This window comes from Lampris incognitus, chromosome 13 (assembly GCF_029633865.1).
Source record: "Lampris incognitus isolate fLamInc1 chromosome 13, fLamInc1.hap2, whole genome shotgun sequence".
In the NCBI taxonomy this organism is placed as follows: Eukaryota; Metazoa; Chordata; class Actinopteri; order Lampriformes; family Lampridae; genus Lampris; species Lampris incognitus.
Genome location: NC_079223.1, coordinates 37,326,217 through 37,343,907, shown reverse-complemented (window position 1 = coordinate 37,343,907; position 17,691 = coordinate 37,326,217). Strand labels below are relative to the sequence as shown.

Genomic DNA, 17,691 nt, shown 5'->3' with positions numbered 1-17,691 from the left:
ACACCGAACACATAATGGGCACCGTCACTGCCGGACCTAAATTACCAGTGCGCATGCGTGCAGCAACAGCGCCTTACATTGGTCGAGCGAGCTAGAAAGTGAAACAAGAGCGGGAGCGGCGATAAAGAGAACGAATGTTTTCCGAACGTTTTTAACCACCCCAACCACGTGAGGTTCTTGATCGTACTTTCATAACTGCACAAAAAAATTAGGCTGATTAGTCCAGTAGTTTGCGAGATTGGCCGCGAACAGACACACCAAACGCATACCGCTTGGCGGAGATAAACAAGTTTCCATAGCTGTAGTGTTCACCAGTCACTCGCACAAATTCAATAATGTATGGCCACAATATTATCGGTGCACCGCCTTCAATTCAATAACAAAAAAATATGCACACCAACCTGGAGTTGAAGTTCCACCTCACTTGAGATACTCGTGGCAGCCTTTTCTCGCAAAAGTCATCCAGTAATTTAGTCCATTTGGGGAGAACGTGTAAAAAATACAGATAATCCTACCAATTTCGTCAAAAACCTGGAAGTAGATCGGCAACAAGCTCGTCAGTAGCTGTGAATGCGGTGGCCATTACACAGTCATAGTCATATTGCGATTATTGTGGACAATATTGCGATTTACGATTGCGATATGATAATAATAAAAACATATTATAGCGAATTCGGGGGGCAACGCAACCACAGGAACTGCCGCGGCCGGAAAGCGAACTCGTATCGCCCGCACCGCAGGAGACGTCGCTAACCGCTCGACTAAAGGGTCAGACCCGCCAGTCAGCGGCCAGCGTGTCTACTTATCCATGCACGTTACACTACACAAACAATACAAATTTGTCGTGTTTGCCGCGACATGTAGCGACTTTCATTTTGCGTGTTTTACACAGTACCTCTTTCTGCTCAGTGTCGCTGAGTTTGAATCCAAAATATCGCCAAATAACAGAGATCGCGTTTTGTTTTTTGCCACCAGGTCATCAGCGTTAACCTGTTCGTTGTCATCGGTATCAATTTTTTCCTTTCTGGTCTGCACATAGAACACCGGATAGTCATGTGACCGGAGACTGCGCTGCCTGACATGTGACGTGTGACATGTGACGCTTCACTGCCTACACACAGACTGATTGGTCATCTCTTAATTACGGGCGTAGCTATGCAGACTGCATACAAACAGACGTTCACACACAAATGTATTATTTAATTAAATCGCAGCGTTTTGCGGTTATATAATTGCACAGGCTGACATTGCGATTGCGTTTCGATCAATCGTGCAGCACTCGCTTAAACTCGGTTGATGACAACACCGGAGCTAGCTCTGATACACTGCAGGGCCCGGGCCCGGGCCCGGGGCGTTCTGTCACGACACGTCAAATTTTGATTGGCCGATGATACGGTCACTCAAAGTTGAGCCCCACGAGGAAAACAATTGAATTCAGAGACGTTTCAATTTAACTGTGAAAAACAAATTATGATTTTGATTTTGACAGGGCCAGCAGAGGAGGCCCTGACTGACAACCACTGATGTCCAGACTAAAACTTAAAAATCTTTTGTGTCATCCTACACAATCCGGAGACATTAATAACGACACAAGTGCACTGCATAGGTCATATAGTTTTCTTTAATAACTTTAAAACCGGATACAAATCGGGTTGCCTCCATTGAAGGCTGTAAGATAACGGTGTAAAACATCTGAAGTCAGTTTTGCCAAAGGTAGAAAGATGCGCTGACGTTTCCTAAGGCGTCACTCGCGGATCACGTGGTCCATGTGTAGGAGAAACGTTCTCACAGCCGCCACACACTCGGCATACTAAAACGAAAAAGCTTTGCTTAGACAACTTAACGCGTGTTTGGACAAAAGGCAGGAAGGAAAAAAAGGAATTTCGCTCCGGAGTGAGGTTTCTCTTTGGAAAAAATATGACACCCAACGAGTAAAAGAAGTGGATGTAAGTTTTACAAACGAGTAAACGGTGACGTGTTGAAGGATGTTGTGACACCCAGCAACCAAGAACAACTATTTTTTTTTCTAAAAAGAATAAATCAACAGTGGTTTGTAATGAAACCGTTTATGGAAGAGGGGAAAAAATGTCTCGTGGAGAAAAAGAGGAGTTTCTAAAAGCTGAAAAAGACCTGCTCTGTCTGTTGGTCTTGGTCAGGCCACCAGGCGAGCAGACAGTTTAACGGTAGAGGTGAACCATGTACAGCTCAGCAGGAAGGCCATAGTAGAAATAACCAGGCACAGCCACCAGAGGGCGCTGACATCACAGTTGGTGTGTATGTACATGTGGGGTTGAATATCGGCACAACAAAAGAACATACACCAAAAACAAACAAAAAAAGTGCTGTGAATGATACTGCAATTTAAACGTCACATAGAAAAAAGGACAAGAAACAGCAAAGATATCTCGTCCTTTTTAGACTTGAGCCTTTGCTACCATTTAGAAATTTCACTTTTACAACCCTGTCTTGAGATTTGAGGCATGCAATCGTCTTATAATGTGAGTTTGGCATCAAGATTTAACTTTGTGGCTGTTGTTGAGAACAAGTCATAATACTGACACAAACCCGACTAAAAGTTCCCCAAAACCTGCAACATTAACTAGTGGTGTGTACAGATAACACAACTGAAACAAATTTTGAGGATCCCGAAACATGGTAAAATCTCTTGCTCGGTTTTGTCATCTTCTCCAGTGTGTTTTGGTCTGAATTGGTCCTCAGACATCTTGCCCTTCTTGTTATCACAGCTGGTGAAAAATGTCCATATGAAAACACTTGATTCAGCACAATTTCATTTGGCTCAAGAACTTCCTTTGAACTGGAAGGTCTTGAGAGAAATACAATTGAATTTAATCATCATGCCTTTGATACAATGGATAATTTTTGCACTGTATCCAGTGTTTGTATGTGTCCATATGAGATGTACATAGAGAGAGGTGGCCCAGTTGGCAGCTTTAAGGTACTGTCATAAAATGCCAAGTGTGAAGAGAGAGAGAGAGAAAGGGAGGAGAGACAGAAACAAACAGAGAGAAGAAACAGGCTTGCATACAAACGTAGAGGTCGTAAACAAAAGCTTTTCTTTATCAAAGATAGGATTAAAAATGATGCATTGCTAACATGCATCCTGGAAAACCTCTACTGAGTGTCTACTGCATCAGAAAAAGCAGAAGTTGTGAAAAAAAGAAATTGATATTTTACAAAGCCTTTTGGAGTCCTGAGTTTGTCCAAATATACCAAAACAAACAGAACAGCCATGGTCAGTATCATCATTGTACACGCCAGGGTTACAAAACAAACAAAAACAGGAGTTAAATGCTTATACATAGTATTATTTGTGTGTGTGCTACAAACAAACAAAAGGAACTTTTTCATCTCAAATAACAGACTTCCAACCAATTGGGAAGGTAGACGCATTTTCCTACCGAAGATAATTTATAAATCATTGTTTTACTTCACACACACACACACACACACACACACACACACACACACACACACACACACACACACACACACACACAAATAGGTTAATTCATATTTGACAACACATAGAAAGTTTGATTCTATAATAACTGGACCCATGACAAAACTATTCATAGATAAAAATGAACTATGGCACTTTCATCAAAGGACGGCAGGGAGTTTAAAGGCTTAGGATGACAAAATGATGACGTGTTGTGGACCAGTGTTATCGTTTTGTAATCCTCAATGAGGTTTTTTTTTTTGTTTTTTTTTCTCCCCCAGTAATATATGACATTTTGGAGTAGAGCCTTTCATGTGTGTGGTCATTAACATATATGGTGTTGAAAAATACCCCCCCCCAAAAAAAACACAAAACAAAACAAAACAAAAACAAACAAACAAACAAACAAACAAAAAACACCCTTACGGCTAGGCTGAAGCTGGTGAGTGGTGGGTCTGTTCAGAGGAGAAAGGATGCTTTCAGTTCCCTCACTTGGAATACATGGAAGGTCTGTGTGTGTGTGTGCGCATGTGTGTGAGTGTGCGTATCTCAGACATTCATACAGATTATTTCTAGAATGAATTTGGTTATTGTTAAATTCATAGAACCGCAATCCACCAACATATGCAACAGATCTTTCGCTCACAGAGAAGGGTGACTAGCCACACTCTATTTTTAAGCAAATCCTTGCCTCACATTTACACCTGGGAGCTGCCAAGTGCAACCAAAACCCTCATCTATAGAGCCAATAGAGCAGCTGGGAGTACAATGCCTTGTGGGGAGGCACCTTGGCAATGGCAGTTAAAGGGAGGGGGGAGTTCTTATCGACTTTTCCCTTACAGATATTCCCTTGGTTAGGGATTCAAACTAGCATCATTTTCTGCCATAAGCCTGCCTCTCCCACCTGTAGGCCATTGCCACCCTTCACAACCAATCAGTATTGTGCTTGTAACTGTAATTATTATGAAATATTGAAAGTTATCACATTACTGGAGAGGATGTTACTACTTCAGCATTTACGCATTATTACATGGTTGATTGATTGGTTCTTTTTTGGCTTCACTGTATTGAATTTAAGTGTATTTGAGTCAGTTATTTCAATGTGAACAGGTTCAACCTTACTGGCTGCTACATGCACTGATAAGAGACTTGACTCCAAACAAAGGTAAAGGGAATATGGGGGAGCCAGCATTTGCTAAAAACTGAACACAACTGAGGAGTGCTGAGGGATTTGAACGATCCTAGATTTGTTGATCCGTTTTCAACTCTGGCAGCACAAGTGAGGAAAGTGAAGCTGATTGTGGTTCTGCTTTTTACGTGGGGGGGGAAAACTCCCAAATATTTCCAAGCAGCAGCAACAGGAACAAGAGGCTTGGGTCCTGATGAACAGACATTTTGAGGCAATGTAAACGGGGGTATGTATAAACAAATGATGGAACGGCAGGGATAACCATTTCCAATGGAAGGCTGTAGGGGCTTATGCGCTCCAAAACTCACCAGCCACTTTTGAGATTTTAGCACCCAAATGTGATTCAAAAGTAAAAACTGTGACCTCTGAACTTTGTTGCAGAATGGTGACAATTTCTCACGATTGTGACACAAGTTCTTCTTGGTTCCTTATGTGAAGGCCCTTATGCGATCCACATTGGTTGGTTCCATAGCGAACCATCGAGAAACCCTCATCCATACACTAAGGGAAATACACACTACTGAGATACTGTTGACTAATGCTGACCACAGGATGCAGTTAAAAGTGCATACGGTAAGATATTTGTATCTGATTGAAGGATAAAGATGCCCCCCCCCAAAACCTCATTAAAATGCTGCTGGACATCATTTAGAATCGTACAAAAAAAACAAACATATGACGACATGTCTGACTGTACTGTGAACTTCCTGTTTTTGAAAAGGAGACATAGCACGCTTTGTGAAGGCAAAAAGATGTACCCATTGAAATGTGCTGAAACCCTACGAGATGACAAAGTGGTGTATTTCTCAGTATTGAAGCAACAAGTAAAGCTTTTGTGTGCATGATTCTAAATGACACCCAACATCTTAACAAGGTCTACGTTCAACAAAACTTGAACCTAGCTCTTAAGGAGGGCAGGCAATGGATCGTGGAGACCGGAACCTGGTACCTTCAGGTTACAGTGTAGCTTCTCTAAGCAAAACTCTACCCATAGTTACATTGCCTCATTTGCCTGTGAACCGTGGCACTCAAGTCAGAGTTTGAGTAAACAGATTTATATCAGCACCAAGTTGTCTCCCTGCAGATTCCCTTTGTATTGTCAAGATGACAATTTGAGAATACCACCTGGATCCCGCTTGTACGCATTATCTAAACAATGCAATTCATTATTGCGTATGACCTCAAGCTGTGGTTCTGGGGGGAATCTTAGTTAGGAAAAGACTTTGCATTCATTCAAAGGTCCAACACTCAAAACAATAACACGTAGGAGGGCAAAAGTCAGAGATCCCTAAACATGCACACGCACCTCTAGTGACTTGAAAAACCATTTGGAAGAGGCTTGTTTACTTGCTGTGAAGACAGACAGCCAACACTAACCATGTGTTGGACTTTCATACCAGACAGTCTCAAAGACACGGTATACTTTCTGTTCTGTTTAAAAAAAAAGAAAAAAAAAGTTTGGCTGGTTTGAAAGTAAATGACAGTGACTCTTGAAGCCTCACCAGCCACTTCCCTCTGTCAGATGCCGCGGGTTCACTTCCCACCTTGGTGAGGAGGTAAAGTTTCTTCCTCAGCAGATAAGAACCCTTCCTCTGCACCGGCAAATATTTATATTTCAACTTTTAGGCTTTTATGCAGCACTACCACTCAGAGCAACCAACAAGTAGAGATCAGGTAGTATTTGGTGCCTTGCTCCAAGGCACATCAACAGTTCATGACAGCTGTTGGACAAAAACTGTGGCTTTTGTTGTTGTTGTTGTTGTTGTTTTTCATTTGCCGCCGGTTTCTCTCTCCAAACTGTGAAAAGGCCACTGCACTGGGTCTCCTTCTATCGCCGCGGCTGGTATCGGGGCGGGCAGGGCAGTGAGGAGGGGCTGGAGGACGAAGGAGAACAGGGTGACATGGAGGCCAGGGAGGCAGTGGCGGCCGCGTCCTCCGCCTCTTCCAGCTCCCCTCCTCCCCCATGGAGCTCCTGACTCACACTGGACTGCAGGGCGGCCGGGGTCAGCCACTCCTTAGGCAGACAGCTCTGCAGGAAGGGCACACAGGAGCTAAAGTAGGCCAGCCGGTTGACCCAACGAGGGATCTCCCTTCCGCACAGGATCTAACAAAACAAGGGGTAGAAAGGGAAGGAGGAAAAAGAGAGCGAGAGAGAGGGGGGGGGGAGAGAGAGAGAAATATATAGACTGAATGTAAATATCTGGTAAATATTTAGATGAAATGTATGAGGGGAGGAAGTAACAATTTTTTTTAAACCCTTTTTCTCCCCAATTGTATCCAGCCAATTACCCCACTCTTCCTAAGCCATCCCGGTCGCTGCTCTACCCCCTCTGCCAATCCGAGGAGGGCTGCAGACTACGACATGCTTCCTCCGATACATGTGGAGTCGCCAGCTGCTTCTTTTCACCTGACAGTGAAGAGTTTTGCCACGGGGATGTAGCGCGTGAGAGGATCACACTATTCCCCTCAGTTCCCCCTCCCCCCCGAACAGGCGCCCCAACTGACCAGAGGAGGTGCTAGTGCAGTGACCAGAACACATACCCACATCCGGTTTCCTACCCGCAGATACGGCCAATTGTGTCTGTAGGGACGTCCAACCAAGCCGGAGGTAACACGGGGATACGAACAGGCGAGCTCCGTGTTGGTAGGCAACGGAATAGACCACTATGCCACCCGGATGCCCCAAAGTAACAATAATTCAATGATAAAGGTAGATGAATTGAAATTAAGATTGAACAAAATGCATGTAAAGAACTTTGTGACAAGTTGCCATTAACTTGATCAAAACTTTGGTGATTTGGTAAAAAAAAAAAATCTTTTTTTTTCTATTCAACATATAAATAAATAAATAGACTGCATTTATATAGCACGTTTCTAGTCTACCGACCACTCTAAGTGCTTTACAATGTATGTCTGACGTTCACACACTGATGGCAGAGCCTGCCATTGCAAGGTGCCAAGCTGCTCATCAGGAGCAGTTGGGGGTTCAGTGTCTTGCTCAAGGACACTTTAACACACACTCTGAAGGAGCCGGGGATTGAACCAGGAACCTTCCGATTACTGGACGACCCGCTCTACCTCCTGAGCCATGCCGACCCACTCTGTAAAATTCAAAATGATGCCCAAGTGGTTCAATGAAGTCTGGCTTCAGCACAAGATAACCTGCGTAGAAGTGATTAGGAATATTACAACACGCTGAATTAAACACAGTTTACTGCTAATTGTTTATTCTGTTCGTCCTCATAAAGTGTGTTAATGTTTACAACGAGATTCTCCAAAGTTGTCTACTGTCCCAATGTAAACAAGACAAACCACTGATCTTTCCTCAAACGTCTCTGTTGAAGCGATCGTGAGAAACAGTGCCAGTTAGTCAAACAGAGAGAAAGGCTGAGCAACAGTTAGGTAGATAAACAAAGATAAAGAAGAAAAGAAAGAGAAACATTCAGAGAAGAGAGAGGAAGTGGTAAATTAAGCAGTAATGTGAGAACAGCCTGCCAGAATTGGTCTTTCTCAGCACTACTCGTTGCTGCTAAGAACACTAGCGGTGGACATGTAATAGCTTAACATGCAGAATACTTTCCTGGTAACAGTACACACTGAATACTTCACAGTCCATAACAATCAAACAAAGCACAGCAGGTGTAACACGCAATTAAAACTAGCAGCGTAGAGACAGAACACACAAGATAGTAATGAATCCATCAGCTAAACCCCCCGTCCATTCACCTGTCCTGTCACTACCCTGTCTGCCTTCCTGTCCATCTAACGTGCAGGTTGTTCAGGAAGACCTTTGACCTTATCTCTCCTGTGTCAATCCCGCACACACACTAACACACACTTATCGGTCTCCCCCTCCCTTTACAGCCAGGGCTATTAAGCTGGGATGAACAAAGTGGCCTTCAGGAATCTAAGCCTTTGTTACTGCATCAATATGTTTTATCACACGCTAACCAAGACCTTTACCATCTTTAGACATGTTAACTGGCTGGCTGCACTTAAAGACACAGGCAGCAAACTGACACGGTGTGTTTGTTTCCAACCACAAAGACACTTTTAATCAAGGAGAAAAATCAAGTTTGCGAGTTATGTCTTGCTGTGCTCTGTTGGACAGCTACAAGAAAAGCGGCTGTTTTTTAAAATTGTGTGCAAAACAAAAAACAAAAAAAAACCCGTCTTCAATGAATCATCTGTTTTTGAGAAAGAGCCAAGGCCTTCTTTTATGTGCCAAAGAGAGTCCTGTATTACCGAGGCTTACCCAACATGTTTCATCAAAGCTGCCTTCAACAAGGGGGTTTCTCTTTCTGCCTTCCAGGGAAACAGGGAGAAGGAATCTCACATGATCCCAGTGGAAGGATGGAAAACAGGAATACAAACAGCATTCAGATGACTTTGTTCTAAACATGCTCTACACTTTTCCCAAGTCATTATGTTGCCTTGTAAATAAGCAAACAAATGTCATTTTTTGAATAGGCTGACCTGTCCAACGACCAATGAGTGTGGTATCTATTAGAACTAACTAGAGGGAAATGGAAAGAGCAGATAAGGGGATAAGACAGAGGGGAAGAGGTGTAGAGATGAAGAGGAGAAAGATACAGGGGAGTGGATAGAAGAGATGAAAAAGGGGGAGCGGACAGGATGCCAGGAGCGACGAGCCCAAAAGCAAGGACTGGAGGAGAGAGGAAACGTGTGGGGTAGAAAAGGAATGGTGGCATGGCGGTTTATTCCGTTGCCTACCAACATGGGATCGCTGGTTCAAATCCCTGTGTTACCTCTGGCTTGGTTGGGTGTCCCTACAGACACAATTGGTCGTGTCTGCGGGTGGGAAGCCGGATGTGGGTATGTGTCCTGGTTGATGCACTAGCGCCTCCTCTGGTCAGTCGGGATGCCTGTTCGGGGGGGGGTGTACTCGGGGGAATAGCATGATCCTCGCGCTGCGTCCCCCTGGTGAAACTCCTCACTGTCAGGTGAAAAGAAGTGGCTGGTGACTCCACATGTATCGGAGGAGGCATGTGTTAGTCTGCAGCCCTCCCGGGATTGGCAGAGGGGGTGGAGCAGTGACCAGGACTGCTCAGAAGAGTGGGGTAACTGGCCGGATACAATTGGGGAGGAAAAAAAAAAGGGGGGGGGTAAGAAAAAAGGTTGTATTTTTTTTTTAAGATTTCCATGTTTTTTGACCCACAACTTCCCCTCGGTTGCCATGGAGACTCGCGCCGCTTCCCCTGCTCTCCTCACCACAGTCAATGATAACAGCCTATCTGGGATCCCCTGATGGTGTGTGTGTGTGTGTGTGTGTGTGTGTGTGTGTGTGTGTGTGTGTGTGTGTGTGTGTGTGATGAATGGTAGCTGATTTGCCTTTCCAACGTAGACTCAACAGCAGTCACAAACATTAAACACATTCTCGCTCTCAAAACTGTCACTATCCTGAACTTCAAATACACTTTCTATGTGGAGATGTGAGTCTCTTCTTTTGGGAAGATGGTGGCACAAATTCACGTTTGTAGCGGCCTCACCCAGTACCGGTGTGGGAAGATGGTGGTGCGAATTCACGTTTGTGGCGGCCTCACCCAGTACCATCCATGCAGTGTCTTTGTCCATATCTAAGTTTGTCTTCGTTTGATGGCTGGGAGAGCTGGCGCTGGATCGGCTGGGAGAGCTTGGTCTGCAGCATCCTGTGGGCCCAGGGACTATGGCCTGCCTGGAGCTGTGCCTGAGGAGGAAACACCGAGGGCGGTCTGAGAGGACACAGAAGCGTGGCAGGCTAAGCTAAATGCTAGCCTATGCAGACCGGCAGTTCCGATAACACCGAGGGCAGTCTGGCCTGGCCTTGACTGTTTTTGGTGTCATCGTGTGGAGTACGGGGAGGTGTGTCGAAGGTGTCTGGCTGAGGAAGCTGGCGTTGGATCGGCTGGGGGAGCTTGGTCTGCCTCGTCCTGTGGGCCCAGGGACCATGGCGCTAACCGGAGCTGCGACCAAGGAGGAGGCACCGAGGGTGGTCTGGCGGGACGTGGAGGTGGGGCAGACTGGGCTGGCTGCTAGCCCATGCGGACCAGCGGTCATCCTGGCTGGCGTTCCTTCTCCTGGACAGTGATTTTTGTTGTTGTTGTTTAGTTTAGATATATGTGTTAGTTTGGATATATATATATGTTTTTGTAGTTAATGTAGTTTTTGGATATGTGTTTTAGTCTTTGTGTTGCACTGCTGGGGGCTGGGGGAAACAATGTTTCATTTCATTTCATGTACACAACTGCATGAAATGAAACGATAAAGTGTTTCTGATTCTGATTCCCCCGCTTTAACCCACACACAAACACACATAAACATGCGTTTTTGTATACGAGGGTACACACACACACACACACACACACACACACACACACACACACACACACACACTACCACCACCACCAGAGAGGGAGGATGAGGTGTGAGGAGAAAAAGAAGGAAACGAGAGAGGGATAGAGTAGAGACAGAGAGGGTCAATGACAGACAGAGAGATAGAGACAGACATAGAGTGAGATAAAAGAACAATGAAAGGCAGGGAGAAAATGAGAAGGGAGAAGAAATATAGGAGTTATGACAATGGGAGGGAGAGAGAGAGAGAGAGTTACGCAAAGTTATGACAATGGGAGGGGGGAGGGGGAAGAAAGACAGAGAGAGAGAGAGAGAGAGAGAGAGAGAGAGAGAGAGAGGTGAGTTGTCTTAAACATATAGACTGCAAATTAAAGTAGCAGTTAAACTATACTTAGAATTAGAATCAACTTTATTGGTCAAGTGTACCTATGAGGAATTTGACGGCGGTATACAGCAGCTTCTAGCACTTATAGATGTCACTCACACAAAAAAGAAGAAAACAAAGAGCGAAAAAAACAGAAGAAATAAATGGAACAACAGGACATTGGAGGCAAGTATGTATGCAAAATGGGTATGTCGCTCTATATAGTAATATATATAGTAATATAGAGTTTTGTTATGGTTGAGTAATCAACAACCTATGCCCATATATTATACCATGTTGCTTATATACTATATTGCCCATTCCCTATAAAGCAGCATTTCCCAACCCAGTTCTCAAGGAACCCCTATCCTGCAGATTTTCATTGTAACCCTGCATAAGTAGCCCTGCTTGTACTTACTCAACCAATCATCTCACAGCACTTAATAATTATACAAGGTGTGCAACATCTGACATAATTCATTGCTGATTGGTTGAATAACAACAAACAGGTGCCTATTCAGGGTTGCAAAGAAAATCTGCAGGATAGGGCTTCCTTGAGCACTGGGTTGGGAAACACTGCTATACAGGGAAAAGAGCAGTGAGAGGAGGACACATCCCTGGGGGACATCAGTGTTGATTGTCCATATACCAGAAGTGACTTCCCTCAGCCTCACCTGCTGTTTCTGCCTGTCAGGAAGCTGGTGACCCACTGACAGATGGCGGGGGATACAGTGAGCTGGGAGTGTTTGGAGGAGAGGATTTCTGGATTGATGGTGTTGGAACACCGAGCTGAAGTCTACAAACAGGATCCTTGCATATGTCGCTGGACAGTCAAGGTGTTGCAGGATGTAGTGCAGACCTATGTTGACTGGGTCATCCACTGACCTATTTGCCTGGCAGGTAAACAGCAGGGGGTCCAGCAGGTGTCCTGTGACATTCTCAAGGTGGGTCAACACCAGTCAATTGAAGCTCTTCATGACCATTGACGTCAGAGCAATAGGCCTATAGTCATTCAGTCCTATGATGGAGGGTTTCTTTGGGACCGGGATTATGGTGAAGCATTTGAAGCAGGTGGGACTTCTCACAGCTCCAGTGATGTGTTCCAAGATCTGCATGAAGATTGGAGCCAGTTGGTCAGCACAGGCTTTAAGACATGATGGGGAGACACCATCTGGACCCGGTGCTTTTCTGGCCTTTGGTCTCTGAAAAAGCCGGCTCACATCCTCTACATGTATCTTGAGTGCAGCCCGAGTATCAGGGGGGAGAGTAGGGGGGTTGCCAGAGGTGTGATGGGGGCTGTTGTCGTTAGGCTGGACTGGGTGGGGTGTGTGAATTTGTCTCTCTCAAACCCGCAATAGAAGAAACTCGAGTCGACAGCCAGGTCTTTGTTTGCCTCAGCATGGGGGGATGGTCTTCTATAGTTTGTGATGTCTTGCAGGCCCCTCCACACTGACACAGGGTCATTGGTTGAAAACTTGTTTTTCAGCTTTTCAGTCTAGCTTCTGTTGGCCACTCTGATCCCCTTTGTCAGTGAATTTCTGGTCCACTGCTGTAGGCATCCTGCTTGGCCTGCCGAAGATGTCTAAAGGTATAGTTATACTTTTGCATAGAATCTACGCAGAGCCTACGCTGTTGCCTACGCAAGTGGCCTACGCAGTTGTCAGCATTCACACTTGTGCACTGGTGGGCCTGTTTCGCTCTGCAATTCACTGCCAAAACATTAGTTAGTGGTGGGGTTTCTATGCCACTCTGTTGAGTTTCTCATAAACAGCAGATGTTTCTTCAGGTGCTTCAAACAAAGACGACTGAAACTGAACGGATCATGTTGGAGTTGGAGCGAATAAATGTTGAACAACAAGTCACTTTTACTGAAATTCATGCAACACAGAAAAGAGAGAAGACGTCGGAGGAGATGGCATGCACGACCATTGAACCATGGTTACTGTTTGGTGAAGAAGGAGCAGACGAAGAAGAAGAAGCAGCCGTAAATGGGTAGGAGGAAATGCGATGCTACCAAGCGGACCAATCATAATTGTTGTGATCTGCGTAGCTGCCCGTTGCTGCGATGTGTAGTTATAAATTTGGAGAGGTGCACGTCAGGCCGCGGCGTAACCTCCAGTGTAGGGTACACGGCTACGTGTGCCTACGCTGGACCCCTGGCGTCGATTCTACGCAGAAGCATATATCAGACTTTAGTCTGGCTGTGAACCATGGCTTGTTATTGTTGTTATGTGCAGAAGGTCTTGGTAAGCACACGTATGTCTTCACAAAAGCTGATGTAAGATGTCACAGTGTCAGTTAGTTCGTCCAGGTTGCCAGTTGCAGCTTCAAATACACTTCAGTCAGTGCAGTAAAAACAATCCTGCAGTTCGTCTTGCTTCACTGGTCCATTTTGTCAGTGCTTTAACCACAGGCTTTACAGATTTTAGTTTCTGCCTGTGGGTTGGAATAAGGTGAACCAAGCAGTGATCAGACTGCCCCAAAGCTGCCTGGGGGACAGAGCAATATGCATCTTTAAGAATTGTGTAGCAGCGGTCCAGTGTGTTATTTTACCTGGTGGGACAAATAATATGCTATCTGTAATTTGGTAGTTCGTGGTTTAATTCTGCTCTGTTAAAGTCCCCCAAGGATTATGAAAGGTGAGTCCGTGTGTTTTTGTTCCAAGCCGGTAATTTGGTCGGCCAGGGTTTGGAGTGCACCATTCACGCTGGCCTGGGACGGGATGTAAACACCGACCAGGATGAAGGACGAAAACTTCCGCGGTGAATAAAATGGCTTGCAGTTTATGAACAATGACTCCAAGATCAGGCTGCAGTATTTACTTAACACTGTGACATCTGTACACCAACCCTCATTTATGTAGGAGCAAATTCCTCCGCCATAATGCGATCCGCTCAGTGTAGTCAAAAGCCCAGCAGATGTAATCCGCTGTCGAGGGTGGATTCGCTGAACCAAGTTTCAATGCAACAGAGGGCAGCATAATGTGCAAAGTACTTGTTCGTCCCGTTAAGGAGAAGCAGCTCGTCCATTTTGCTGGACAGGCAGGAGGATCCATGACAGAAGATGGTTGGCCTACAATATACCTCTCTCTACCCCATAACTCCTCTGAAGTCTCTTTCTTGCCCTGTATTACTAAGGCACTCTCATTCTCTTGCTCTCTTGTCATCAAATGCTTAAAGACACTAAGAGGTTACATTAGTAAACATGAGGATGGCTCCTGAGGCCAAAACTACTTCCCAATGATCGTCCTTGTCTGAGTTTGTGTGTGTGTCTGCATATTTGTAAATGTGTGTGCAGGTATGTGTGTCTGTTCTTGTTAATGTGTGAGCAGTATGTGTTTGTCTGATCGTGCTCAAGTGTGCATGCACGGTCCGTGTGTGTGTGTGTGATGCTAGCTGCGAGTCGGGACTTGTATTAGTGCTTTAATCCTGGTCTCAGAGCCATGTGCTGACTGCAAGGCTCACTTCTCATTACTCACACACAGAAAAAATTGCTTTCACACACACACACACACACACACACACACACACACACACACACACACACACACACACAGCTACATAGACTGTCAAACACATGCACTGGTATACAGCTACACCATAATGACTGCACACGTCACCCACATTCACACACACACACACACCCCTGCAATGTTTTGACTATGGAACTGCAGTGTGGAGTCCAAGACAAATTTCCCTAAGGTGACACACGAAGTAAGTATATCCCATCCTAATCACACACACAGCTTGTTAAAAAGCTGGACTCAGATGAGAATACAGCAGAGATGCTTTTTCTCCATTCCACTTAAGACTAGAATAAACAGCTTGCATTTATGAACCTCTCTCTCTCTCTGTGCATCTGGTTTGTTTTCTCTTTAGGCTTCATGTCAAGTTCTTAATTTTTGCAACGACAGTGTATACATGAATGTATATATGTATTCTTCTGCATCTGCATGTGGCATGCCACACAGAGAGCCATGAAAGATACATGCAGTTGTCGGTGCTTGAATGTTACAGTACGAGTGTATGCATTGGTGTATGCATTGGTGTATGCATTGGCGTATGCATTGGTGCCCACACCAGTCTTTGGCTATGTGTGAGCAGCTACGTATGTGTGTGAGCATGTGTGCACATATGTGTGTTCAATTTCACTGACTTCTGACAGGGCAGAGGAGAAGTGGCTGACGTTTTTGGCCCCTTGAGTGGGCATCTTGTTATTGTGTGTGTGTGTTTTTCTATACCCACCTCAGACAGAGCGGAAGAAAAATGGTTGCAGTTTTTGTGCATGAGGTGGTAGGCGTTCCCCTTATATTCCTTCCCCATCTCCTCCACAATACGCTCCACATCCTCCTCCGTGAAATCTGTGCTGCCTAGGACTATGGCTTCTCTGGGGTTTGGGGCGGGGGTAAAAGAGGGAGGAGAGGACAGATGGAAAAGAAGTAGGTGAGAGAGGGAAAGAGAGGAGAAGATGGGGGAAGGGAGTTAAAGTCACTGAAGTTTCACAAATGTAAAAAAGGTATACAACGTATGATTTCCTCCTCAATCCAGCCCATTTGTTCCTACGGGTGTGATGTTTGTGGAATGAACCTCTATCCAATTCCCTCCGTTTGGTTTGTTACTGTGACCTCTATTCAGCTCTCTGTTTTGGGATATCGGATTGCAAATTAGCTACTCTCCCCGAGGCTCGCTCCAGTGGAGCCCCGTTCCTGTTTTTTTGGAAATGTTCCAGTTCAGCCAGTTCAACAGAAGTGCACAATGTGAGAATGGCTGAAGAGAAGTCAGCTTTATTTATTATTGATGCACAAATATCTTGATGCATGCTCAATAATCCAGGAGTAAGGAAATCACAGAACGTTGAACCAGTTCATCTGGACATGACGTTTATTGGGAGAAACATTTCATCACTCATCTAATAAACCTCTTCAGTCTCAAATGACTGCAGGTATCCCCACCTTTATAAACAACACAGTTGCATTACGACCGAAACCAATGGCAGAACGTTGAATCAGTTGATCTGGACATGACGTTTATTGGGAGAGAAACGTTTCATCGCTCATCTAAGTTTCTCAATGTTGAAGCTACTAGCAGAGGTTTTGTCTGTATGATTCTCATCGATGCCTGACAATGACTTCACAAGGGTGATATACAGTGAATGCAATGATGCAATGGTGTTTGAGATGTTTTCAAAATCAAAGTTGCCTCTGCCCTTATGACAGCGTCTTCCACATTAGAAAAAAAAATAAGTTGAACCTGGGTTTTAGCTAATGAAGCTGTAGCATCTGTTGGTCTTTTTTTTTTTGCTAGGTTGTTCTGTTTGTTAGCCACAACTTCACTGCTTAAAGCTCTCCTCTATTTGCCTTCCTCGTCCACAATTAGCTGCTATTGTGAAGATCAGGGATCAGGAACAATTTATTGTCATCTCATTCATGTATTTGCGTATACAAAAGTGATGAAGTTTCGTTTCTCCCAGCCCACAGCAGTGCAACACAAAAGACAAAAACACGTATCCACAGCCTCCCAAAAACGACACCATCAAAAACATACAAAACCAGAGAGAACAAAGCAAAAAAACAAAAAACAAAAACACAAACACAAACAGTCAACAACACAGTCCATTCAGCAAATTTGCAACAAATTCAAAAATTTCACTGTCCAAGAGAACGAACGCCAGCATGGAACTGCTGGTCTGCATGGGCTAGCAGTTAGCCTAGCCTGCTCCGCCTCTGCGTACCGCCAGACCACCCTCGGTGTCCCCTCCTCAGGCACAGCTCCGGTCACGGCTGTGGTCTCTGGGCCCACAGGACGCAGCAGACCAGGCTCACCCAGCTGATCCAGCGCCAGCTCTCCCAGCCAGACACCTTCGACACACCTCCCCACACTCCACACGACGACACAAACACAGATGCAAACAAACACAGATGCAGACAAAAACACTGCACAATCAAAGCTAGGCAAGGCCGCCGCCAGACTGCCCTTGGTGATATCTTGGTGTTATCGGAACGGCCAGTCTGCATGAGCTGGCAGTTAGCTTAGCCTGCCCCGCTCTCCCAGCCGATTCACCATGTGCTGTATGATCTCCCCAGAAAAGTCTTACCAAAAAAAAAAAAAAAAAGAAAAACATTAAGTGAGCTATTACAATAGCGTTCCGGGTTTGGTTATTCCTGATCAGCAGTTATTTCAAAGTTTCAATCCTTCAAGATTTACATGCAAGCAGTTGTCCTTTTCAATAGTTTTAATTTAATTTATCAACTTTCAAGTTTAGATACTTTTTCAAAGTGGCTTTATGGCAACTCAGTGTTTAAAGCTACAATGCTGAGAGTTAGATGAA

The 17,691-nt window shown here is 44.9% G+C and overlaps 1 protein-coding gene across 1 annotated transcript in view; it reads right to left on the bottom strand.

The window, feature by feature from the left end:
- Positions 1–5,495: 5,495 nt before the first annotated feature.
- Positions 5,496–17,691, bottom strand: part of LOC130122792 (deubiquitinase DESI2) — a 40,500-nt gene continuing 28,304 nt past the window's right edge. The window contains exons 4-5 of the mRNA XM_056291815.1: positions 15,609–15,750; positions 5,496–6,753 (exon numbers count right to left, since the gene is read on the bottom strand). Of these exons, the coding sequence (XP_056147790.1) occupies positions 6,478–6,753; positions 15,609–15,750 (418 nt within the window). The 3' untranslated portion in view covers positions 5,496–6,477. The remainder of the gene's footprint in view (positions 6,754–15,608; positions 15,751–17,691) is intronic.